Source organism: Copadichromis virginalis, linkage group LG14 (genome assembly GCF_057382275.1).
Source record: "Copadichromis virginalis isolate Kocher_CV1m ecotype Utaka linkage group LG14, C_Virginalis_male_GT1.1, whole genome shotgun sequence".
NCBI lineage: Eukaryota > Metazoa > Chordata > Actinopteri > Cichliformes > Cichlidae > Copadichromis > Copadichromis virginalis.
The window spans coordinates 24,857,424-24,883,469 of NC_140631.1; the positions used below are offsets into that span (position 1 = coordinate 24,857,424).

Below are 26,046 nucleotides of genomic sequence, written 5' to 3' on the forward strand. Positions count from 1 at the left end.
GTGCTCACGGTCAGAGTTCAGTCACAAAGAGGGTAACAGAGATGAATTTAAAGTTAAGGTGATGGTGCTTAGATTCATTCACAGACTGAAACCTTCACACCAACTTTATCCTGTGTCTCTTAGTTTTAGACTAGTTGTTTAGTCTATTTTGATGTTTTAAACCATATCACAGGGTTTTTACTTCACCATTTACGGGGTTTTAACAAGCAAACAAAAGACAGATCGTGATGTTTGAAAATGTTTTGGAAATATTCTTTAAAGATTAGATGTAAAATACGCAGAGGATAAATTCAATTGGTTTATTAGTTATTACATAAGTTGAAAAAAAGTTAAACAAGTAAATAAAGAAACAACGTAAAAGAAAAGTAAACAAAACAAATCGGTAAATAAAGGAAAATGGTAATAAGAAGGGAAAAAAAAGAAAAGAGAAAACCCCAACAATCCCCTCTGAGCAAGCACTAGGCGACAGTGGGGAAGAAAAACTGCCTTTAAACGGGCAGAAACTTCCGGCAGAACCAGGCTCACGAGGGGCAGTCAACTGCCGGGACTGGTTGGGGTGAAAAAAGATGAAGGAGAGAGGGAAGAAGTGTTAGGAGAGAAGGGGAGAGGAGAGGTGAAAATTAAGATGGAACAGAGGTGGAGGGAGACGAGGTGACATCTGCAGTAGAAAAAATAGAAAAAGTAGAAAAAGCAGGAGTGTCCCTCCTCCAGAAGAAGCGGAAACGTTTTTTCTTCTTTTCCATGAGCTTTTCCACGACCACTTTTTTCTCTAGGATGAGGGTTCTCAGCTGATCGGTTGTTTCTTCAACTTCCTTCTCAAGTTTCTGGCATCTTTGCTCCATTTCTTTTAATAGATTGCACTTATCTGTATTTTGCTGTTGTTTTTCCTTGTGCATCTTTTCTAACTGCTCATTTCTTCTCTCCAAGTCCTGGAGAATACGTTTTTTTTCTTCTTCCTGTTGCTCTTTCTCTTGAAGAAGCTCTTTATTTTTGCACTCTGTTTCATCCAGCCTGACTTTCAGCACTTCGTATTTTTTCTTTATGCCTTTGAGTTGGTCCTGCATTTGTGTGACCCCTTCCTTTTTCTGTCCGAGGATTTGTGCAGTTTGTTCCATAGCTTCATCAAGCGTTCCTTGGAGCGCCTGATTCTTTTGCTCCATGTTTTGGAGATCCCTTTGCATCTCCCCAATAGTAGCATTCGCGCATTGAAGCTGGGCAGACGTTTCTTTTAATTCAGCACTCTTTGTCTTGTTTTCCTTCATCAGGACCAAAATCCTCTCTCGTGCTTCACCAAACTTTCCTTCCCAGGCCTCACTAATAATTTTTGTGTAAGGCTGGCGTTGCTGTTGTTTTTCCAGCTCTTGATTTCGTGCTTCCAATTGTCTGCACTTCTCCTCCAGTTGAAGCTTCTCTTCTTCAATTTGTTTAATTTTTGCATGTAGGTCGGAGTTTTCCTGTAATGTCCTTTGGACTGATGAGGCACCAATGGATCGTGTCATATCAGGCTTACCTCTTGCAGTGAGTGGCCGGCCAGACCTCGAAGGAGAGGCAGCAAGATTGCTTATTCTTTGTTGGTGTTTTCGTGGATACATTTTTAATCCTGTGCACAGTGACTCTGAAGAGGTTTACAAATACTTTCAAATGTATCTCTGGTCGAACGTTTGAAGGCTGCGAACAAACTGACTAAAACTTGCTGCTCCTGACCCCTATTTATAGAAAAACTTCAAAGGATCAAAGGCATGTCCTTGTGACATCATCACATGTCCTTGTGACATCATCACTCTTTATGAATCAGATTGTCACATGACATTTTAGAATGGGGATGTTTGTTTGTTTTTAAACCGTTTTCAAATTTAACCCTCTGTGGTCCAGGGTATAATTGGCCGTTCTTGACTATTTTTGATTTTACCTCTATATTTCACCTTTAAAATATGTTTTTCTTGCCTTATTTGGCACCATTATTTTCAGCACTACCTCAAATATCTGAAATTTGAGTTATTGTTTTCATTTTGGTATACTATATTAGCACAGTTCATCTAAATTAATAACACAATAAATTGTGTGTGCATCTCCTGTTTTGTCATGGTTGTATGTCCCGGTTCGTGACAGGCTGCATGAGCTCATCTGGTGGGAGTGTAGTACTGTAGTATTTCAGGCATAAAAACGTGGTTTTCACAGACCTTGTCACAGGGTCTGAGTTGGAAGATTTTGGTAAAGCTTTGTCCCTGAGGTAGTTGAAAAACCCCAGTTGGGTAAAGCGTTTGGGTTTTTTTGTTAACAGACATGCTTATCTATTTAGTTGGTGTTTTTTTTTTCAGCTAAATTTTTTAGTGCAATTAGCACTTTCAGCATCAATCCATAGCAATGTGTTGTATTTTTCACATTGTCTGTGTGTAAAATACATATGTAAGCATAGATTACACAAAGGATCCTGCACGCCAAGCTGGATACAAATAGAAATCCCTGGAAACAATTCTTTCTGCGCTTAAGAGCAGCTTCCTATTGCAACGCTGGAGGATTTGTCACCATTACTGGATACGCTGCAGAAGCACAGCAAAGCAGTGACTGTGTGGAGTCGAAAACTATTACACCAACTACACTACACACTCACCCACATTACCCCAATCACTGGCGTGTTTACACAACAGAGACGCTGAGTCTTTGTTACGGGCGCCAGCCACTGTGACCTCGTTGTGTGGACACAGAGAGACCTTGCTGTGACTCGCGTCTTCCCTGCTGTGGATTTCTGGAAACCGCGCTTAAAGCAAGCACAAGACTTCTTTCGTAAAGTGTGCCTTCCTGAACTTGTTGGGAAATACTTCTGGAAACAACGTGCTGCTCTAAATAGCCTGTAATGTTTCATGTTGTGGTTAAAGATTGATGACAGCTGTGTGGTGCGATGTAAATAGTTTGCATTTCATTTTTATGTGATTGCTGTGTACATGTGAATAGATCTATAATAAAGAAAAACAAACAAATATACTATTCTTTTTTGTTTTATTAAAACAACTTCACACAAAGTACAGCTATTTACAATGTACCGACCCGGAAGTGCTTTCGCCCGGAGCTGCCGCACCCGCGGTCAATCCACCAGCTGCTGCCAATCAACTACCATCTTCAGCAGGGCTACTTAATGGTGTGGCTGAGCGACAGACAGCGCTGGAGTATTGCACTAAGCCTGGGATTGACGGAGGATTCACGGACACTAAGGAAGCACTTGGAGGAGAGACGGGCACTCACTACCACGCACGGGCTTACACGGAAGGAGGGACGCACTATCACCATTGTTGCACATTTGAACTGTTGTCACCTTGCTGCACTGTAAATAAATGCACTGTCATTATTTCTGAGCTCCGCGCCTGAGTCCACTCTTTAACAACCGTGACAGCCTGATTCTTTTGCTCCATGTTTTGGAGATCCCTTTGCATCTCCCTAATAGTAGCATTCGCGCGTTGAAGCTGGGCAGACGGTTCTTTTAATTCAGCACTCTTTGTCTTGTTTTCCTTCATCAGGAACAAAATCTTCTGTCGTGCTTCACCAAACTTTCCTCTACCAACAGGCAGGATTAATCCATGCATTTATGTTGTTCACATTAAATTCTGATCCTGCCGTTCAAATGTCCTGCTGAAATCAAGACTTGCCAGACAAGGCAGCATTGTCCACACTTCTCGTGTCCAATTCTGGTGTGATACATTCTTTAATTAAAAATTATCAGCTATGGATATAAAATTATACCAGTTGGAGGGAGAGGGGTTCAGTTGGACATCAGTGAGCACCTTACCAAAGCTGAAAGAAGATGGTTTATGCAGCAAAAAAGTATATAGTGGCGCTATATTCAGGCTATATTCAATTTGGATTCTTGCCCTATGGTTATGTGATGTGCTGGGGGTGAAGGAAGCCTAAACATTTCGAGAACCACTGTATTATATGGGACACACACAGTGTTGGGGAGTAACGGAATACATGTACCGCCGTTACGTATTTAAAATACAAAATATGAGTAACTGTATTCCGTTACAGTTACCGTTTAAAAAGGTGGTATTCAGGATACAGTTACTTTGTTGAAATAAATGGATTACACTGCGGTACTTTCCTGTTTCATGTTGTCGCGGGTCAGGACTGTTTGGTTTTGTTTGACAGCTACGTGCTGTTGTTCCAGGCGGCAGCGTTACGGTTGCCATGGTTACAGGGCGACGCGCTCTCTCTCTCTCTGCGCCTGCGTGTTTCTTGGGTGACAGAGCGCCTTTTCGTTAAGTAAAGCAGAACTTGGAGCCCCATCTTCGGTTAAAGCCAAAGTCTCGTTGCAAAAATTACAACCTCTGTAACTACCCCCACAAATACGGCACCTGTGGTGTAATATATCCCCCAATGCTTTCAGTTTGTGTCTTGTACAGATCCCATGTGGTCGTTGAAGTGGCGCTTGTAGCGTTAAGTCCAAGTGCTAACTTCAGTTTCACACAAATTGTTACGTGCTTAAATTACACAAAATGTCAGAAATCTGCACCGTCGTGAACAAAAATCCAAACCTAACTTTTCATGATTTGTTAGGCTGACCCTCTGAGGTCCAAAATATAACTGGACATTTTTGACTCCTGTTGATTTTACATTTGTATTTCACCCTCAGATTGTTTCATTTTTATTTTCTTCCTGCCTTGTTTGGTATCATTCTTTTCAGCTCAACCTCATGTGTCTGAATTTAGTTGGTTTTTTCACTGACTTACTGTATTAACACAACTGATCTGAAATCACACAAAAAAAAACCATAAAATCCTAGTAGTTAGGGTTTTTTTTACTGTCAAAACCACAGACATGTTGAGTAAATTATTTTTATAACTTGAAATGCAAATATAAATTGTACATTTTTAAAAGTTGTGCACACATTTTATAAACATATACAACTATTTATCTGAAAATGCAACCAATACATCTGGCATTTTTAAAATTTGGTACAACCATTTAAAAATACTACTATAACTAAAATGAAAGAACAATCAGGTGTCACAATAAGATGCCCCACAAACTACTTGTGCCAGTAAAAAAAATGTCCACCACAAGAGGACAACAGGTGTAGCACTGCTCCTGTTTTCACCTGGTGACAGTGTTTACATTGCAATGTGCCTTTGTGACAGTCATTAGTGGCCTCACTGACACACAAAGCAAAACTATGACTACACAACACACTAACTATACACTCCACGCTAAACATCACAAATCTCCCACATCTCAAAACCGGCTATCGATCTCTGTCTCTCTCTCGCTGTCTTGCTTTCCCCTCTTCCTAAACAACCAAATCCCAGATGCTGACTTTTTTTAAAAAATTGGTCGACATGGTGCATTTTTCCATCGAGAGGAAAGAGGTCTCTTTTTTTCTTTCTTTACTGTTTTTGCACTCTCATTAGAAGATGCTTAATTTAAAAATAAAAAAAAAAACAAGAAAGAAGAAAAAAACCAAACGTGACGATATGATTTAGTTTAGTTGAAATCAGGCACCTTCTGTTTAAATGTGTTCTTGTGAATTGATTGTGTATTGCATACATTTGATTTGACTTTCTGCAAGACAACAGTCGTCCGCTGGCCAAAAAAAGTTTTCCAAATACCTCCACGTGATCAAGCCTGGATTTAGAAAACAATAGCAAAAAAATCTCCACCTCCTGCTTCACATGCAATTTGTATTTGTGTGTTCAGAGGCGGCGGCGAGAGGGGAGACCTCGGCTCATCCACGGAACAACTGAGGGAAAAGTGTGGACTTTATACCAGTTTTTAAATTGTGTTGATCGGCCACGTAAAACCAGAGTTATGATAAAAATATCTGCAATGTTTCTTTGTTTTTTACTGAATACTGTCGTTGTTTATATTTACTGTGGGAAGAAACAGTAAAAACAGGAGTGACGGCGTGTTTTTGAGATGTGAGAGATTTGCGACGTTTAGCGCAAATCTTGTGTAGTTAGTGTGTAGTTAGTGTGTAGTTAGTGTGTAGTGTAGTCAATAGTTTTGTTGTGTGTCAGAACAATGAGGCGACTGCTGAATGTTACAGGTGTTACAGCAGTGATACGTCTGCTGCTGTCAGGCCTGCAGGTATCAGGCTGTTGTTCTCCTTCATCTCATAGTGGACAGGAATTATTTTTTGGAGCGGCACAAATAATTTGTGTTCTGTAAATAGCTTGAAATGTTTATTTAAAAAAAAACGCCTTGGCTGCATTTTTAGGTAAACAGCTGCAAAAAATGTTGTTGTTTGCATAACTCAGTTACCTTTTTGAAGAAGTAACTATATAATTAACTGCCCAGCATTGGTCATTATTTACTGTATTTTGCAGACAGAGTTACAGACTCTCTCCCAGACCACAGACTCATACTCATGATATGAGTCAGAGCTTCATAAATTTCTTTTTTAGAAAGTTGTGTTTTCAAAATTGGAGTTTAAGTTATTTTTACTTCCAATAGTTTTAACATGCTGCACAGGTCATGAACAAGATTTCTTTAAAAAAAAAAAAAAAATCATTGTAAGTGGGCTAAAGCAGTTAATTAAAAGTAGTCTAACATAAATGCTGTAATTTGATTATTTTAATAAACCATGTAACCTGGGTGGATTCGATGCTGGCGTGACCACAGTGCACACGTCTGCTGTTGCTCACAGTGGTCCAAGAGACCACTCAGGGAGTTTGTGTGTTCGCTCAGACACATGAAAAATTAGAGGGAACATCCCTACAGTGTAATCCTGCCCCCACCGTGCACCCTAAAAAATTATTCAGGGGCTTAGTAAATATCATTATAATTCTAAGTTAGATGACCTTGATTAAATCTTTGAAAATCACAAACGTGTTATCTTGAGTTGAAAATACTGAAAAGAATGCTTAAATTTTCAACACCAGTTTTTGAGTTGAACTGAGCTCTTTTGTTCAAGTTTATTTAAAAGAAAAAATTCTGTATTTGAAACACAGGGTGCATTATTTAAATCTACTCAATATATCTCATAGAAAGTACTCAAAATAACTGAGAGACTGGTATTCATATTTATCATTGTCTTTAACTTTAATTATTAATGGTTCAAAATCAATATAATTTTGTCCCCCAATACTAACTTAAAACTTTGAGTAAGACTAATGTCCTTTGGCATGTACCGCGCGCGAGGAGCATGGCCTCATGGGAGATTTTCTGCACGTTGAACGAGACAGCCACACATCCACTGCAGACTTGGTAACGTTTTCAGGTAAGTGACCATTCTTACATTAGCTGTCTTTATCCACACCGTTCTTTTATAACATGTTCTGAAGAAAGCGTTTGTCATGGTGGCTCACTTTTCGCAGCGTGTTTGTGCACGTTAATTTAAGTTTTCAACCCGTCTTCCAGTAAAGGCGGCGGGAAACCGCGCCCTTTTATCCTTTTACGTTCTGAGTCGCTATCTGCGTTCCGGGTAATTTGACCAGAATGTCCCGGTACCAGCGACCTGACCGTTTAATCGGGGGCATTTTAGGAACCACGTGAAAGCAGGTGTGCTCAGACATTTCTAGAAAATGGCCCTGTTGAGTCACGGTGCGGGAGCTGCGGTAGTCACGCGGCCTGACTCACTCTGTCAGGTTGTTCAGGAGGAGATGAACAGACGTCATCAATGGCTTTGGTAACTAAGAAGACCTGCCCGCGGAACAGTTCATAGCAGCAACCATGCTGCTTAGCTTTCTTGTTCTATGTGGGGTCTTTCAGAGCATATAAGACGCTGCTTTCAGCTTTGTCCCGAACAGGGCCAGTTTTTGAGAGAACGCTGAGAGGACCGCCCGGGTCAGCAGATTACCTCATCCAGGGCCGGTCCAAAGTACTATGGGGCCTTAAGTAAATTTAGACTCGGGGCCCTACTTCCTTTCAGATCCCAGAAAATAATGGAAAAAAAAAAAGCTTTGGTCTTTTGGGTCAAGCCAAAAGTACCATCATTTCCAGTATAGTTACTCCCAATTTACATAAATAAATGTTTATTTCAATCCAAGCTAAAATTTCTTATAAGAGATTGATGTTATGGCAGATTACTCAGTGACATGTTTTGTAATGATAAAGTTTTGATTTGTATTTTTTCAGCACCATCTTCACCACCAGGAGAAAAAAATCTGCATCAACTACAAAGTAAAGCAGGTAATTTTACTCAGAGGACTTGATGTGTTAAATTTTGGAATGATATGATATTGTTTTATACAAGCTGAGTAGTGGATGGTGATACCACCTAAATATTTATACTGGTTTTGTGGTGGGTTATTTTAGTCATACAAATGCCAAATCTAAATTTTGAGAATTTTTCAGTTCGGTAAATATATTGATGAGTTCATGGTCTGTCATCTAGTGTCACCATACTATCTTTTTATTTATACAGCATGGTGATGTGATTCAGATTATTTCAATGTGGTTAAGTATTGTACTTTGTTCCATGTTGACTTATTTGTAAGTTGTATCCTCCACCTGAATTGGTAGTGAGTATTGGTTATTCAATCAGTTAATCATACAAAAACTGCGTAAATATGGTTATACACCATTCTGTCATCTTCATACTGTGAGACATATTTTCTCACAATTTTTTAGGTCACAGGTGATGAGATGGCAGTGTAAACTCTGCAAACATGAGGAGTCATCAAAAGTGTCACTACTCAAACATTATCGAGTGAAACATGGTACATTTGGTCATGGCTATTCCATACCCTGTCTTCATTTGAATTGTCCTTGCTCTTTTAAGACATGGGGTGCCTTACGCTCACACTTGTCTAGGTCTCACAGTTCGCATGAAACGGAAGAGTGTGAGGTCCTTCCAACTATTAGATGTAAAATCTGTGACTCTTTTTACCCAAACACAAAAGACTATTTTCAACATATAAATTCCCATTTGAAAAGCCATGAAACCATAGAGTGTGTTTTTGATGGTTGTGAGTTTAAGACAAACATTTGTGGGACTTATGCGACTCACAGAAGTCGAAAGCACAGATTTTGTTCATGGAAGCACTTTAAAACTAACTTGATTTCAAAGCAAACTGTCAGTACATCTAATGAAATCGTCTTACCAGCACTGGAATTAGAAGATCACGAGGACTTGGATGTCACCACTGAACTTGGTTGTGAAAGGGAAACAACAAATGAAATTTTGAAAAATATTGGTGTGCTCTTGTTAAAACTGGAAAGCATCTATAATGTTTCTGGTAAATGTGTGGATGACTTGGTAGAACAGCTCAGTTATATCTGCACATTATCACTTCAGTATATTCCAAAGTCAATAAGTGATATTCTTATTAAGAATAACTGTAATATTGATCAGTCTTTTGTCAGTGAATTGGCTGAAAAAATATGTCACTGTAGTCCTTTATGTGCAGCCCTTAGTCCTGATGGTCCCTTTGCTTCAAGATATAAGAGACAGAAATATTTCAAGGAAAACTTCTGTGTTATTGAACCAGTAGAATACTGTTTGGATCCAGAAAAGAATTCCACTTTTCAGTATGTGCCTATTCTTCAGTCCTTGCAGCTGTTACTGAGTAAAGAAGATGTTAACAGTATATTAACTAGACATTTGAACACTTCACAGTTATCCTCTTTCCACGATGGACAATATTTCAAGCAAAACCAACTTTGTGCTATTGAGGACTTAAGTATTTCCCTTGTTCTCTATGTGGATGACTTTGAAATTTGTAATCCACTTGGGACTTCAAGAAAAAAACACAAAGTCACAGCTGTGTACTGGGTACTTGCTGATATACCAACTGAACTGAGATCACAGCTAACATCAATTCAATTGGCTCTCCTGTGTAAGGCAAGTGATGTTAAAACTTTTGGCTATGAAACTGTTCTCGAGCCACTTTTAAAGGATCTCATAACATTAGAGAGAGACGGGATTTTTTGTTCACAGCTTGGTAGATATATCAGGGGCACTGTTTTTTGTGTTTGTGCTGACAATCTTGGCGCTCATTCTCTTAGTGGACTCGTGGAAAGCTTTTCTGGACATTACATCTGTAGATTTTGCCTTGGAGACCATTCAGACTTTCAGCAAAAAGAAGTTCGTTCAGGAGCTTTTCCACCAAGAACAAAAGAGAACTATGATCTACATGTCCAAACCATAAAGGAAAATTCCTCCTCGGTTCATTTTTGTGGTGTGAAGAAAGGTTGTCCATTAACGGGGAAATTAAAATATTTCCATTTTGTCACAGGGTATCCTCCAGATCTTTTGCACGACCTTTTTGAAGGCATAATTCCACTAGAATTAGCATTATGCCTTCATGTGTTTATCCGTAAACGTTACTTTTCCTTAACTGAACTCAATAACTTCATAACAGAATTTCCTTACAAATGGACCGATAAAACAGATCGCCCCCAAATCATCCCCCTAAATTTTTCCACTCGCAAAAGCATTGGTGGCAACGCACATGAAAATTGGACGTTATTGAGACTATTACCTTTTATTATTGGGGAAAAGATTCCCAAAAATGATGAAGCATGGCAAGTTCTTATGACTCTAAAAGATATAACTGAACTTGTTGTGTCCCCTAGTCACAGAGAGGAAAGTATTTGCTACTTGGACACACTTATATCTGAACATCGCAACAGGCTATTGGAGGTTTTCCCAGAGCAAAAACTAACTCCAAAACACCATTTTTTGGAGCATTATCCTGACTTGATCAGAGGATTTGGTCCATTAGTATGCCTCTGGACTATGCGCTTTGAGGGTAAACATAGTTTCTTTAAGAAGGTTGTTAAACACACAAACAGCTTCAGAAATGTACTATTGTCACTTGCCTCAAAGCACCAGATGATGATGGCATACTATTCAGATGGTAATGCATTGAAGCCATCAGTGTGTGTCACTAAAGTATCATCTCTTCCATTGGAACTGCTTGATGTAGAAATACAGCAGTGTCTCAAGGAACTTTATCCAACACAAGCCTATGTGAATTTGACCAACTCTCTGACTCATCATGGAACTAAATATGCCTCAGGAATGGTATTGCCTCATGGATCTACTTGTGGCTTACCTGACTTTGTGGAGATTTTACAGATTGTTGTCTTAAGCAATGAATTTCTTTTCATTGTGAAGTTGCTCAACAGCTGGTATGATGAACATTTTAGGGCATTTATTCTGGATCCTTCTGGGAAAATGACCTTAATACATCCCAGAGTACTTGGTGACACTTACCCCTTAACACCATATCGTGTTGAAGGCAAGCAAATGGTGTCAATAAAACGTCACATTGTTTGTTAGTGTAAGGGGAAAGACTGAGATACCCCCTTTCTTTTTCTTTTTTCTTGTGGTTTTTATTCTGCAGATGGACTCCGTTGCCTTGAAAGTAATTTTTGGACAACAGAGTGAGAAGCTTGTGCTCTCTTCAGGAATACCCAGGACTGTTGAGGAGTTGCATGAGACAGTGAGAGAGACATTTGGGCTAGTTGAGGATTTCATATTGCACTATTATGATGACTCATTTGGAGATTTCTTTACACTTCATTCTCCCAACCAAATCAAAGATAGGGGTACAGTCAAAGCTGTGGTCATTCCATCAGTAGTGCTTACATTGATTCCTCAGTGTGAAAATCCCTCAGATGTAAGTTCACTGAATGAAAGTTCAAGCTCTTCAACCTATAAAACCACAGAGGACCAAACAGATGGATCATCTCTGTCTTCAGACAACACTGTCATACTCTCCCCTCTTCAAAGTCCTCTAAAGACTACATGGCCAGATGAAATTGTCATTCCACTTTTCTCTGTGGCAACAGAGACTGTACTGAAAAATGCCAATGAAGTCTTTGTTCAAAATGGCACTGTGCTGAACAATACTTCAGTCAAGTCAGATATAATGGAAAAATTAGCTGATTATATGTACAGCTACACAGCCTACCCTACTGGCCTTCAGATTGGAGAAGTGGCAGAGGCTCTGGTCAAAAAGCACCCGTGTCTGACAGAGCCAGGCAGTCGTAATGGCTGGATGGGATGGATGTATAGTCTTAAATACAAGATGGGAAATTACAGGTCAAAGTTACGAAGTCTTGGAGTTCCAGAGGTTACTTGCAACTCACTGAAGAACAAGCACCCTGATGACAAGGCTCCAGCGAAGAACATAAAGAAGGCGCGGAAAGGAGAAGTGCTGTTTCTGCCACACTATCCAGGACAAGATGGTAAAGAACAGCAAGAGCTGGAGCGACAACAACTGATTGATGAGTGTAAGAAGAAAAACAGCACAGCCATCAAGGATTTAATGTGCAAAACCTTTGCACATAGAAGACATGATATTATCAGCCAACAGCTGAGTGTCAGCGACATCAAGGACAGATGGCCGGCGTTGTTTGACGTCTCCCAAGTAAGTGTACATTTAAAGGGATATCCACTTGTAAATAAAATTTGGTCTGTTAGATCCCCCATCATAAGAGAAGTGAGAAAAAACATGTTGCTACCATCCTAGTGATTTTGATGATCTTGCAGCAGCCAGGTTGCTTTAATTTGTCATAAGACTCTAGAATCGCTAGGAATTTGAATCAGAATGAGGAATCTGAATCAAAACCAGAATGGTTCTTATTGAAACCATTCCCAAGCCTATGGAACGATAAATAATTTCCGTTCACTTAACTTGTTTTAGGCTAAGCTAATGTAACCTGACTGAAGAATGACTGGGCTGATTGCAAAGTGCCTTTGTCTCACTTATCTAACTCTGGAGCACATAACGACAGACTAGATTTTACTGAAGAGTAAAGAGTGAAGAGTAATTTAATATTTTTATGAAACGTTGGTTACGTATTGTAACCCCAGATTCTATGAGTATAGGCGCAGCCCTTTAAGTGGGTATTCCCCTTGTGCGCGCAGCACTGAAGTATTTTATTCCACGCCCACCTGCTGTGTGGGCCTCACCCTGGTCTAGTATAAGTTATGGTGAGACCAGGAAATCGACTCTGCCGTTTTTCTTCAGCCAGCCAGAAGATGTCCAGCGAGACCATCCGTCTGTGTCCATCCTGCCAGACCGGCTACATCATGTCGTATGACCGACATGCCGTCTGCGTGGGCTGCCTCGGTCCTCACCATGCAGACCTCGCCCTCACACCTTAATCCTATTGCCGCTCCTGTTAGCTCCTCCCGCCAGAGGAAAAGCAGTGGAGGTCAGCCTTTTTCAAGGGATGCTCATCCACCCCTGGCCTTCACATGTCGGCGAGGACGCCGCTCCCAGTTGTTGGTGCGCTGCTCCTGGATCTGCCTGGCATCATCCAGGAGGCAGCTGGTGAGAAGGGACTTTCCGTCCCTCAGCCTGCTCCACCCCCCCATTGGATGATCTGGCGGGAAGGTATGGCTCTGCTCACTCTCGTTGCCCAGATCCCATCTGGCCCCAGTTCCCGGCGGTGATGACCTACCTCTCTGAGGCAGCAGCAGAGCCAGCGAAGATTAGAGCGCGGTCTCTACCTAGGGCTTCACAGAGGGCTTCACAGACCGGAGTTTTCCGCCTGTTCCCCCTCTAGAGCCGAGCCTCGCTTCAGTTTTCGGCACCAAAATGACCAAGGTCGTTGGACAGCAACCGGCCCATCCCGCCAAACTTGACCAGCTGATAGCAAGGTTCACTGATCGCGCACATCAATGCACTGTTCAGTCAGCTGCAGTGACTAACAACACTGCCTTGCTAGCGTTTGTCATCTCCAGGAAGGTGGAGGAAGCAGAGCTGCCAGAGGAGCTGAAAGGCTTTCTCTGTAAAGCCGCTGACGCGATTCTGAATATTTGCGCCACTTCAGTGGAGGTGTGTTCCTCTCGCATCGCTGCCTGGCAGACGATGGTTCAGAGGGCAACCTGGCTCCGCCTCTTCCCTCAAAGATTATACAATCTCACAGGGAAATAGTGCAAGCAATTCATAACATAAAATTTAGAAGCTTAGTGGAAGATAATACTTTATGTTAAGGCTTTAGTCTGCATACTGAACAACTCCACTTATATGGATTTATGTCTGGATGAGTAAATTAATCTTTTGCATGTTAGAAAATAAGGTCCAGGTTGCAAAAAATGGTAGTTCCACTTAAAGATTTTTTTTTTTTTTTTGATTGAATCAGAATTTTGGCCTTCAGATTTTTTGTCCTTGGTTTTTTGTCCTCTCCCATCCAGGTCAGTGCAGAGTTTCATAGGATCACGACCCTGAACCTTGAACCAAAGTTCATGTCATCGTTGGACTTGTATTCATCCAAACTCCTGTCCTTGTTTCAAGCCAAGAAAGGTGCTGCTGGACAACGCCACAGAGCACAGTTAAACCTTCTGCTTCAGGTAAGGAAGATTGCATTTTCTAACCACAAAAACGTTCCAACACAGCATTGAAGAGGCCCTTCCACTAAAAACGGCTTTTCTTAGGTTTCTGTTCAATATTTTAGCTCCACAGGTGTTCTTACCTTGATGGTGGGTGTGAAAACAGGTCAACAACAGAAAAAAAATAGTTATGTTTAAGCTAGAAATGGTAAGTCATGTTTTAAATGTGCAAATTTTGCCTCAGTTGAGACTTCCTGTTTTACAGAGTGGAAATTCCATCGAGAAAAAACGAGAAGTCATCATCAAATGTCTCATTGACCATCTGGGAGAGGATCCAAGTGCCTTAATCAAAACCTTTGAGGTTGGCGCAATAAATCTGTTTTAGGAATATTAGTAGTTTATTTTAGCTTGTGAGATCATAGAAAAGTTTTAAGATACTGTTCTAAAGAAAAAAAGCAAACACTTCAAAGCATACAAAAGAATAGCATTTGCTCAAAGATTTTGGAGCAGTGTCCACATATTATGAGTACCGGTGATGTCATACAAATGAAACTTTTTGTTTCAATGTTTGGAAATATGTGAGCTGAAAACAGTTCTTTCTCTTTTTAAAGGACGGTGCTGATGCTGTCTTCGTTGAAGAGGCTTTGGCTGAGGAGGTGATGAAGATTTACCTGCTGCAGAATCAAGACAGGTCAGGCGAACCTACTGATGTGGGTATTGTTATTGAAGGCGTTACTGTTCTGGGCAAACTTGGGAATCTGAGCAAAGCCTGTTGCTATCTTTTGGGACTGTGCTATGCTCTGGATCTGAAATACCCCAAGAATTTCAAATGCACATTTGAAGCATTTCAAAAAGTGTTCATGGAGCTGGATCCAGGAAACCTTTCTGTCAAGGTTCAAAGACTGAAAAATGACCTCTGTTCATTGTAGACAAAATTTCACAGGGCTGTTCTTAAAGTGTTAGACTTGTTAAGTGACATGTAATGCTCATCAAAAGGTTCAGTTGCGGCATTACATTGTGTTGACATTCCTGTTCATAAATAATGTTTGTACCATAAACTGTGTTTTTGTATTAACTTTCCAGATTCACATTAAGGTGTAAATGGGAGAGTATCTTCTGTTTGTTTGTTTTTTGTTTTTTTTAGCGCAATCCTTTTTGAAACCTTTTTATTTAAATTATGGATGTTTTTTGGTCACTCTTTAGTTATAATCTTCCCAATTTTTTGGAATCAAAATAAGATGTTCAAAAACTATGTCACAGTGCAAAATTTCTTTTTTTTTTTTCAGGATTTATATTTTTTTGGGATCTTAATTTTATTTTTGTCATTTGACCTTTTCTGAAAAGGTAAAGCACTGCGTTCACTTGAGCCACTTTTATTCTTTGTATGGCAGGTACATTTTTCTTGTTGTTAGCATCAATATGCCAGTTTTACAGAGTTTTGTTAAGCATGCCAATTTGGATGCAATTTTATTATATAAGGCTGTTGTGACTGAAATTTTATCCAAGTTCTATCCACTGAATGTAGAACAGATTTCAGCTCACTGTGTTCAGAGAAGGAATCTGCTAAAATCTGATTCACAAAAAAGCTGTTTAAAATAAATCATTGTGAACAATGTTGAACTGACGTGGTTCTTTTTTCCTGTGGGGGGTGTGTGTGTGTATGTATGTATGTGTGTGTGTATATATATATATATATATATATATATATATATATATATAACACTTAATTGTAATTAATGTTTTTGCTTAAGTTAACTTAAAAATATTAAGTAAATTGAACCATTATTTAAAAACAAATAATTGTAATGGTGTTGGTTAAATGTGCCAAGCATTTCCTAATTAATATTTTATGTATTTTGAACTTTTGGTTACTGTTGTTTTGACTTACATTTTCAATTGTATTTACTCAATTTTGTATGTTACTGTAACATCTTTAATTGTTCATAACAACTTATTCCATTTTAGTTGGATTTACTCAATTAATAAGGTGTATTTAAGAGATGTGATTGTTTTTGCATTTACTCATTATTTTTGAGTGTAAAAGTGTTGCACCAAAATATTTAAGTAATTATCAGTTTTATTTCTTAGAGTGTGCTTCGCTGTAGTGATGGTGGTGTTCGGGTGATGAGCGGTGCCTGGTTGAGGTCTGCATGACAGACTAGTGTGCTGGGATGCATCATCAGTGATGTAACATGAGGTCATCACAGGTTTTAAACCTCTCAACATCAGACACCCTCTCTCACCTGGATTAATCAGACTCACAGCCGCAGTCGTCAACAGATCTGCCTTCTTGATCCAAAGACACCTTGTGGCTTTCTCTGCTGCCTCGCTACCTGATCTAACGACCCTCATTTATGCCCGGCAATAGAAGCACTTTGCAGAGTGAACACTTTACAAATCCTGGGCATCCCACCTCTGCATGCTCGCAGGAAGATCGTCCGCCTGTGCCTGCTACTATGCACACTTTACCTCGTTTGCCTCTTTTATGTGCTCTGCAGGGTGTACTTTTAATTCCAGCACGATCAAATATATGTAAAAAAAAAATATTATGATTTGTATAGCAGCAATCCTAACCCTTTAAAATCTGTCTTGTGTGTAAAATGTCAGTGATGGAAGCTGTAAGGCTAGTCTATAAAAGGAGTAAAAGTTTCACAGTGAAATGTAGTGGCAATTGCCAAAAATGGCAATTTCCAAGTAAAGTCTGAAGTTCCTTTCCACTCGCTGTATTATGCACTATAACTCACCTATACTTAAAGCCAGATTTAAAGGAAGAAAACTTGAAGGACTGAAATCAAATAAACTGAATATTTCATCTCATCAGTGTAAAAGTGTCCTGTTGTTTGCTGGGATGGTGAAGTCCAGATGTGTACAGCTGACGGACAGCAAAGAGGGAAACTGTGATGGTCAACGATGTTTTAATGTTTTTGAAGCTAACAGTGAAGCAGTAACAGGACAACAGTGAACACATCCCACACGTCTCCTTTGAACTCTGAAGAGAGAAGCGGGCTGTTGGAGACATCGCAGCTTCAATTTGAACTTTGTCCTGCGCCCCCCACCCCCGACACCACCACTTGAACTACACTATTCCCTTTCAGACATCAGCAGATCATCTTGGCCAAGCAGGAAAAAGGAACTTGCACCTCAGCCGAAGCTGGATTAGAAACTGCTGCCGAGACCTGTTTTGTAATCCTCTAGAGAAGATGCAGACGTAGCCCTCACAGCACACACGTCAAATCATGCAAAGTTTCTCCATGATTCACTTTTTAAGACAAAGAAATATTCATGATCCTTCTCTTTGTATGCACCTGTTTACAAGTAAAGTCTGTAGATAAGAAATCTACTCAGAGGTGGAGGGGTGGGGGGTCTATTTAAGCCAAAGCACTGAGTGTTTAGCTGAGAGCTGGACCTCCTCCTCAGCTACAGCCCCTCACATCACTGTTACAGAGGGAGACATTGACAGCACTGAAGCAACAGCAAGGCAAAGCTCGTTTTCTTCATTCGTTCTTTTCAAAACAAACCAAATACTAAATTAACAGCGGACTATTCATCCATGGCATCACATTCTCAGTAACGTTGCACAGAATCTCCACAGCCTGTGTTCAGCCTCGACTGTGCAAAATCTCATCCTTCATCTGCTACAGCATGCGTCCATGCCTTTCTTCACGCCACTGTTACGCAGCGTCTCTTTAAGCGCTCATTTCTCCTTCACCTCTTATATTGACAGACTGCTTTAGTGAAACAAGGGTCCATGTGTAATGTTAGAATTGCACTAACGAAAAAATCCCATCCAGAGAAGCTGGTGATTCCCAAACTGTGGACTAAATATTAGACTGAAAGCATCTGCAGTGGAAGGCTTTACAGGATCACAGGTACATAAACAGTGCTGTGAACAAGAGCTTGCCCCGTTCTTGATATATACATTGTTTTTTGCATTTTTGTCTCACTTTCAGGTCATCATACAACTGTTAATGTTACACAGACATAACCAGAATAAGCTCAAAATTAGGATTAAGGGTAAAAAGTTATCCAAACCTACCTGGCCTAAAGTCTAAAAACTGGTCGAGTATGGAGGAGCACTGGTGGGGTGTTGGCCATGAACAACCTGTTAAGGTCATGGACTTGCTGGTATATTTGGGATTGTGTTGTTCTGCTGCGTAACCCGAGCACGCTCGAGCTGTACGTCGAGAGCAGAATTCCTTTTTCCATCCAGATCCTTAATCATCCAAGCAGCCCACTTCCACTCCCACTCCCTCCACATGCTCTTACTGTGATGTTCTTTTTATGAAAAGCTGTTTTTGTTTTTTTCCTTTTTCAAACAGGGCCAGGTAGGTTCTTTTGTCCCTCACCAAAAATCACAAATCAATTAAAAACGTATGTTATCTCATTTTAAATGTTGTCTGATGATCTTAATCACTGCAGTGTGACAAACATGCATGAAATGAAGAAATCAGGAGGCAAATACTTTGTCGCAGCACTGTAGCTTACTCCAAATATACAGAACAAAATCCAAACAGGTTTCAAATGGACCAACTAGGTGTTCAAATGTTCTGTTTTCTCATGTCAGTGAGCCAAACCCATTAACATGGTTAAGTCACGCACACAGCTCTGGCTACACACCTGCTGTTCAAACTATTTGTGTGTGACAGGCAGAAGAGAGCTGGCTTTAAGAGAGACAGAGGCACTAAAAGAGCTGTTTTCAGATAGACACTGACTTGAGTGGCTGCCCCAAGGCTCAGGATAAGGTCAATAAGGATTATTTAGAACTGAGAATAATGAAAAGATACAATATTACAGTCTAAAAATAAGAACATGTTCCTTTAAAGCCCTTTCGGCACAAAGTATGTAATGGCCGTTGCATACTTTGTCCACTAGCGAGCCTAAGTTAGCTTTAAAATACCAACATGGCAGCTGTAGAGCTGGTGTCCTGCAGGCTTTAGATATGACCCTGGGTCAACACACCTGAATCCAATGATTAGTTCATTGTCAGGCCTCTGGAAACCTTTTTAATTTAGCCATTTAAACCAGCTGTGTTGGATCAAGCACATGTAAAACCTGCAGGACGCCAGTCCTTGAGGCCTGGAGTTCCCCCACCCCTGTTATAGAGCTAAGATGTCGAGTAAAACTGAAAACCAGCCGAAGCTGAGCTTTTAAATAAAGCAACAGATGAGATTCTGGACAGCGAGACTCTGAACGATGGGCCAGTAACAGAAAAACATATCAGGAACTTTAATGGGATTTTCTGACAGGAGGGTGTGAAGCAGAGAGGCCACATGCACAATAATCAGGCTGCTATGCAAACACGCACACAAGCACACAATATTGGTCCCCACTGTAGCGCCGTTAAGGATATAATAGTTTATTTAGCACTTCAAAATATGGGTCCGTCTACAGACAGATAACTGCAAGCTGGTGTAAGGCTGGTAGTCATCGGTGGAGCACTTGGGCACCGAGAGTTGTGTTCCACTCACTCACTCACACATACAGCCTCAAGATGAACAAAGCGAGGCTGCGGAGCCTTTGCACATGTAGCAGCTTCCTCTTTGCCCTCCCATCCGTGTCCCTTGTTATCATAGTGTTGAGCCATTTCTCATTCAGTAAGAAAACTTAAACAAAGGGCTACATAAACATATGTTTGCATATAAATTATTGGCATTTTAATGATGCTATGTCAGTACTAAGCTGGAAAAAAAGACCTGTGAAAACCTGTTGTGTGTAAAAACCACACCTGGTGTTATCACATTCTCCTCCACGCAACTTTGAGGGTTCGCGTTCAGTTAATTGCAAAGAAAAAAACAACAACAAAAAGCCTTCAAATAAAACTCAAGAGTACAATCTGTATTTTCTTTAACTGTACAAGTGTCAAAAATATCCAACTATTTCCAGCTGTGATCTGCCAAGTGATGCTGATGGATGTGCAGGTATTCCACAGATGCTGTCGTGCAGCTCTTGAGAACACGGGTTCGCTCCCGGAGATCTGAGCTACACTGGTACGGTACAAAAGCAAAACTGCTGTCCAGGAAGAAAAAGGCGAGTGAGATGAGAGGCGAGGAGGTCGTGCGTCATCCTTATAGGACGTCTGACGTTTCTTTTCGAGTCCCCAGTCTCGGGCATGTGTCCTCTTTCTGTTGGAGAAACGCAGTGACTGCATCTTGATGGTGAGAGTGTGTTGATGAGGTTTGATAAGTGTCTTCTCTATTTATTTTTTTTATTCCATGAAAACGTGTGTATGTCTGTGTGTGTGTACTGGCAGCATACAAAGTCAACCAAGCTGCCAGTGATGTTTGAATTTGCTGTGTTACTAATCCGTGTGAAGCTGAAGCATCACATTTTGGGCTCAAATCATGTCCACACCAGGCTAAAACCCACCCACTTGTCTCTTTTCCCTCCTCTCTTCTCCTTCTCATTCGGTCAACCAATCAGCCGAGACAGGGGCGGGTGGGGCCTAGGCTCTGGGCCAATAGGAAAGCTTGTACCACCTCCTGGGTCTGCTGGGGTGTAGTGTTGACGTCCTCCAGGGCATCCGCCACTGCAAACTGCCGGTCCCTCAGCCGGTTCCAGTTGGACAGTACGTTGTGGTATTCAAACACCTTCTCGTAGTTTCCCACTGAGTTGTAGAGTTTGATCAGGCCTCGGTAGTCGTACTCCAGCCCACTGTAACCCTCGCCAAACAGCTTTTTACCTGTGAAGACAGAAACATCACAGACCATGTTTCATTCAGTCTCTCTGACTCGAGCCCCGTTTTTGATAATGTTACCCTCTTCCATTGTAGCGAAGTAACGTCAGGTGTTGGACTGATTAATGTCAGCTCTACATAAATGATTACATAACAATAACAGCAAAACTTGGCAATTAACTGAGAAGTAGGTTGAGTATGATGCATCTCAGTACAACATGTTCTGTGACGAAGCAACATCAGGACCCAGGCCTTGGGCCTCATTTACTGTGACACTAAAAAACATGGACGTGAACTTGTTCTGCTCTTACTGACCGATAGCGATGGAGCGCAGATAGAGCCTCTCTGCATCCTCGTACTGGTTCATGTCATAGTTGTAGAGGGAGGCCAGGTGACCCACAGACAGAGCCACCTCATAGTCTTCGTGGCCCAGTAGCTGCTCCTTAATCTGGATGGCTTTGATGTGCATCTCCTCTGCCTCCTGGTTACACAAATACGTGTGCAAGACAAAGAGATATGAATCACAAACAAAGACAAAACTCAAAGGCAATATTTATTTGGTTTCCATGGCCTTTCCCATAAATCAAACATCCAGCTACGTTTCCACTGAAAACAAAAAGTGGTTCAGTGCCTGTAAGTGTTGTAACTGGGTCAAAGTAAAGTTGTCACATTACACTCTGAAAGCAAGTTATGGCCTTTCACACTTAAATTGTTTTCCAGTCCATTTCCAATGGACTAAAAGGAATAACGTGTAGTCCCAAGTCAGTCTCTCATTAACAGCAGGATATTAGATACTTGCCCAAAGTCATTTCAGCTGCAGACTAGAACTTCTGCAGGATTACTTTTAACCTCCACTCTGGCTTTTTATAGGCCAAAGACAGCATCTAAGACTGGTGCACACTCTTTATAAATGTGCACCACTCTGATATTTGTGTAATCCCAGCCAACTGCAATGACAATATTTCACATCTCATCATTTCTGGCTTTAAATAGCAAAAACCATTCAGTCTCCCACAAACAGTGGTTTGTGCTTGTAAAAGCACAATGTGACTCACTCTCACACAAACACTCATCTCTTAATCAAGATGAGGTGAATGTGGAATAGCTGTTCTCTGCCGTTGACCTTTTCTTACACTGAGATTATTTTTATCACAAGGCAGCACAACTGGCACACGCTGGGATGGTTTATGCCCCTTAATTTTAATTATTGTGTCAAATATTACAAACCACACATGTCCTCCTCACCTTAAACTTCCTCATGGACTGGTAGAGTCGTCCGAGGTTGCCATAGTGTTTGGCTGTCTGTACGTTGAACTCTCCGAAAGCCTTCTTGGCCAGCTGCAGCGAGGAGAGGTGCAGGTCGTGAGCCTCCTGCAGGAGGCGCTCTTCTGTCTCTTTATTGTGACAGTCGATGGCAATTTCTTCCAGAATCAGGGCTGTTGGGGAAAAACAAGCAAACGCGGATAGAGTCTATAAGACATAATGCACAGCTTCAAACAGATACAGCACTGTGCAAAAGTCTTGAGCTATCCCTAACTTCTTATGTTTTAAAGGATTCAGACTCCATGTAAACTGGTCTTAATCAATAATTCTCCAGGCGTCCTGAAGCTCTTTCAAACTGTTTGTTTGGACATCGGCTGCTTTTTCACTCACTTGCTGAATGTTTTTTTAATCTGTCAAACCACAAAAGTTTGACCTACGAATAGACAACTTAGCAAAGAACCAGTTTTAAATTGTTCTTTCAAGGTACTTTATTACAAGCAGCCAGTCACACACACGAGCATAATACTACTCTCCACTTTGCCTGCCTTACCTTTGACTCTCTTAGAGGAGGCCAGCAGAAGATGGTCCTCAGGCAGAATGTGAGTTATGATGTCTATGACACGTTCTGCATGGAATCTGAGGGACAAACACAGCACTCAGTCGTGTAACTCAGACTTGGCTGGAAACTCTACATATTGGGGACAAACACTTCCAAGAATATCAAGTGTTTCCATTGAACAAAGTTGTTTTGCAGCTCATACGGTCCAAAAGTGGATCAAAGGTCTCACCATTAGGCAATGCTGAATCACAGCCTTTGTATACACGAGGAGCATCACATGATTAATTACACAAACAACAGGCATCTCCAGTCATCTTTACGTCTGCCCGTGTGTACAGTTAAACATTTGATATGTGCAGCTGCATACACATTACCCAAATACCAGAGTCTGACTTTGGGTGTTGGACTACATTTACAAGGCAGCTCATGAGGAATGTAATTAGCCGAGTTTAGAAGATGCACTCACAGAGCATTGTCAAATTTCCCAGAGCTGTACTGGTGCACATATGAGGAGTAGGCTAGGTCTTCATGGGCTGTGGCAACATGGATGTTCTTCCCCCCAAAGACCGATTGTCGGATATCCAGCGCTGTCTGGGATTTGTACATCAGACAAGATTGAATTAAATAACATCACTGAAAACAAGAGCATACTCCTGTAGCACATCGCTCTACGTACCTGGTAAATAGCAACCGATTGGCATATGTTGTCCACATTTAATAAGTAAAATCCATAATCTAGCAGCGTGTCGGAGTACTTGGGATGCTTGTGTCCAAAATGTTCTCTGTAAGACAATATTTTCAGTCAGAAACTGCGATGTTAGAAAGTACCCTGTCGAGTCTTCATTACACCCAGCGGGTTACCTTGCTAGAAACACTGCATGTTTGATCAGCTGCTCTGCTTTTCTGAACTCTCTTTTCACCACGCAGGCCTGCAGGGAAGAGACAATCCACAGTTTACACATGTGTCTGGAAGACTAGTGTAAAAATTCAGACAAAGACTGATCTGAGCGATAAATACATGTGTGAGTGTTACCTTGGAGGCCTGGCGAAGGACATCAACCACTACTTTGACAGGCAGCCCTGGAGTAATTTCCTTCATAGCCTCTATACACCACCTGTACGCCTGAGAGACAAGGTCATTGCAGACAGAAAGGACTTTCAGTTGTCTCAGTATCAAAACTGTAAAGCACCTCAGTGGTCAAACCTACACACCTCGTCATAGTGGCTTTTGGCAAAGAGCAAGGCACAGAGCTCGCCGTACAGCGCTGCCTTGTTGGCCTGGTGGCCATGTTTGGCTAGTTTGTCCATGTAAGACTGAGCAAGCTTGAAGGTCTCCTCCCCAAGGTGGTACTTGCAGTTTCCATTACGGACATGAAGCAGCCTGAAGAGAGAAGACAGGGACGCTTCAGTCTCAGTCTTATCTGCTGTATTACTGCATAACTGTCAATTTAAAAACAACAAAAGCTGTGGAAGGAAACTGCTGCACTGGTTTCCCTGAAAATAACTGGATTCAGTTTTCCGCAATTTGCAACATGTGTGTGTGCATGTATGAGAGAAGCTCAGGCTGGCTGTCACCACTGCTACCGTCTCCTGGATTCCTCAGTTTGTATGGATGGTGAAGCCCATCTTTAATGTGGTGTTAGTGCTACTGGGGCACCACACAGGACAGTCCTGTTGATTTTCTACACTATAGATTTCCAGTGTAACAGGGAATCGAGCCACATGCAGATGCTCTCTAACGACACTGCAGTGGTTGGGTGGGCAGGAGTCAGAGTACAGGTACTGGTGAGACGTTTTGTGGGATGGTCCAACAAAAATCTCCCCTTCCTGAACGTCCCCAGGACAAAGAGATGGTTGCTGACTTCCATAGTTCACTTAAATGACTGGACACTAAACTGGAGAACCCAACAGTGATGCTGTGTACAACAGGCGGATGAACAGTCTCTAGTTTCTCGGGATGCTGGTAGACATGTAGCAGGATCAACAAACTAATCTGGAATCGTCATTGGGCAGCAAGGGACAGGCGGTCACTGAACAAACTGCTCTCCATCACGGACAACCCATCACACCCACTCGGTTACACACTACAGAGACAGCAGAGCTCATATAAAACTGTACCACAGCTTACATGTTTGTGCCCGGTCAACACACCCGTCAGGACCAAATATGCTACAGAAACATCTGGATCAAACATTTTTGCAGCTTTTTCTTAGCTCTACAGTGTTCAGTTTATTCATTAATACCATTTGCTAGGATTCATTTATATACAAGGCCTTAAATATGGGCCCATGGTACTTCTAACAATGTTGCTGTTTTAGTTTATAACAGTTACAGTGTTGTTACTCCATGACAGATAGCTGCTACTTCCACTCAGAAGGAAAGCTTAACCGTCTGTGATGAGATACAGTTTCTGTGTTTTATCCGTTTTCATCTGATAAGAATCAAAAAAATGTAAAGACAGACTGTTTAACAGCTCTTCATATGAATCACTCAGTGGCTTTTATTCACAACTAACATTTCAAGCTGTGCTGTCAGACGCCTAAGTGTTCTGGGAGAAAACACATGTTGTGTAACATCATATCTGGCACATCTAACAATTATGGTATTGTAACTATAGGACACAGAGTTCCCTGGTGAATAAAAGCAGCTCTTTGACACTGACCTGACACAGCATTCCACAGCCCGGTAGCAGTGGAGGACCTCACTGTGGAGCGTGCACAGCTGCAGGCACGACAGAAACACTTTCTCTGCATCTCCATACCAGCCCGCATCAGACAAGAAGCCACCTACAAACAGAAACATGACAGTCATCTGCCTAACAACTATGGTGTCTGCTGGTCATAGCACAAGGGTCTTAAGAAAACCAAACTTTGACTGGAAGTTTGGTCACTTAGAAAGAAATCTCTAGAGCATAGGTGTCAAACTCTGGCCCGTGGGCCAAATTTGGCCCGCAGCCTAATTACATTTGGCCTGCAAAGCCATACCAAATTATTATTAGAGCTGGCCTACTGGTATTATACAGCTAATATATATATTAGCTGTATAATACTAATACTTTGCTTGTTCCATATTCAGTTTTCCAGCAAAACCTATTTGAGTCCATAAGAAAAGATTCATTCTTACATCTGGAGGAAGATTTTTTTTTCAATAAATATTAATGTTAGCCTGCAACTTTGTTCCATTTTGAATTTTGGCCCACTCTGTATTTGAGTTTGACACCCCTGCTCTAAAGTTTTAAGGCACAGAGAATATCAACCCAAAATCCAGAAACACACATTATGTAAAAGTTAATGACATGCAAATCAGTTTCTAAGTGAAATAAATATTTAGTAT

The 26,046-nt window shown here is 41.1% G+C and overlaps 2 protein-coding genes across 6 annotated transcripts; one reads left to right on the top strand and one right to left on the bottom strand.

Annotated features, from left to right (window-relative positions):
• Positions 1-7,110: 7,110 nt before the first annotated feature.
• LOC146694016 (uncharacterized) lies at positions 7,111-15,831 on the top strand. Of its 5 annotated transcripts, XM_085430077.1 has the most exons (6): positions 7,111-7,207; positions 8,065-8,118; positions 11,280-12,308; positions 14,084-14,239; positions 14,484-14,579; positions 14,830-15,831. In XM_085430077.1, the coding sequence occupies exons 3-6, from the start codon at positions 11,280-11,282 to the stop codon at positions 15,145-15,147; spliced, it is 1,599 nt and encodes a 532-aa protein (XP_085286203.1). In that variant the 5' UTR covers positions 7,111-7,207; positions 8,065-8,118; the 3' UTR covers positions 15,148-15,831. The 5 variants fall into 5 exon arrangements, with proteins under 5 accessions (XP_085286203.1, XP_085286206.1, XP_085286204.1 ...); XM_085430080.1 differs by lacking the exon at positions 11,280-12,308; XM_085430078.1 differs by lacking the exon at positions 7,111-7,207 and having other exon boundaries at positions 7,245-8,118.
• Positions 15,832-17,116: 1,285 nt separating this feature from the next.
• On the bottom strand, positions 17,117-25,670 carry LOC146694017 (amyloid protein-binding protein 2-like). Its single transcript, XM_085430082.1, has 10 exons — positions 25,376-25,670; positions 23,926-24,094; positions 23,747-23,836; positions 23,575-23,642; positions 23,390-23,495; positions 23,180-23,304; positions 22,705-22,790; positions 22,137-22,327; positions 21,207-21,372; positions 17,117-20,897 (listed from the first exon to the last, which is right to left on the bottom strand). Exons 1-10 carry the CDS (start codon positions 25,522-25,524, stop codon positions 20,635-20,637), a joined length of 1,413 nt encoding a protein of 470 aa, XP_085286208.1. The 5' UTR covers positions 25,525-25,670; the 3' UTR covers positions 17,117-20,634.
• Positions 25,671-26,046: the final 376 nt, after the last annotated feature.

Bases quoted from the DNA above. Each gene is read 5' to 3' on its own strand.
- LOC146694016 (XM_085430077.1), top strand. From the start codon at position 11,280: ATGGACTCCGTTGCCTTGAAAGTAATTTTTGGACAACAGAGTGAGAAG. The intron at 14,240-14,483 runs GTAAGGAAGATT...CCTGTTTTACAG, and splicing joins AGTTAAACCTTCTGCTTCAG to AGTGGAAATTCCATCGAGAA. The intron at 14,580-14,829 runs GTTGGCGCAATA...CTCTTTTTAAAG, and splicing joins CCTTAATCAAAACCTTTGAG to GACGGTGCTGATGCTGTCTT.
- LOC146694017 (XM_085430082.1), bottom strand. From the start codon at position 25,524: ATGACTGTCATGTTTCTGTTTGTAGGTGGCTTCTTGTCTGATGCGGGC. The intron at 23,305-23,389 runs GTACGTAGAGCG...TACAAATCCCAG, and splicing joins AATCGGTTGCTATTTACCAG to ACAGCGCTGGATATCCGACA. The intron at 21,373-22,136 runs GTGAGGAGGACA...TTGTGTAACCAG, and splicing joins AGTCCATGAGGAAGTTTAAG to GAGGCAGAGGAGATGCACAT.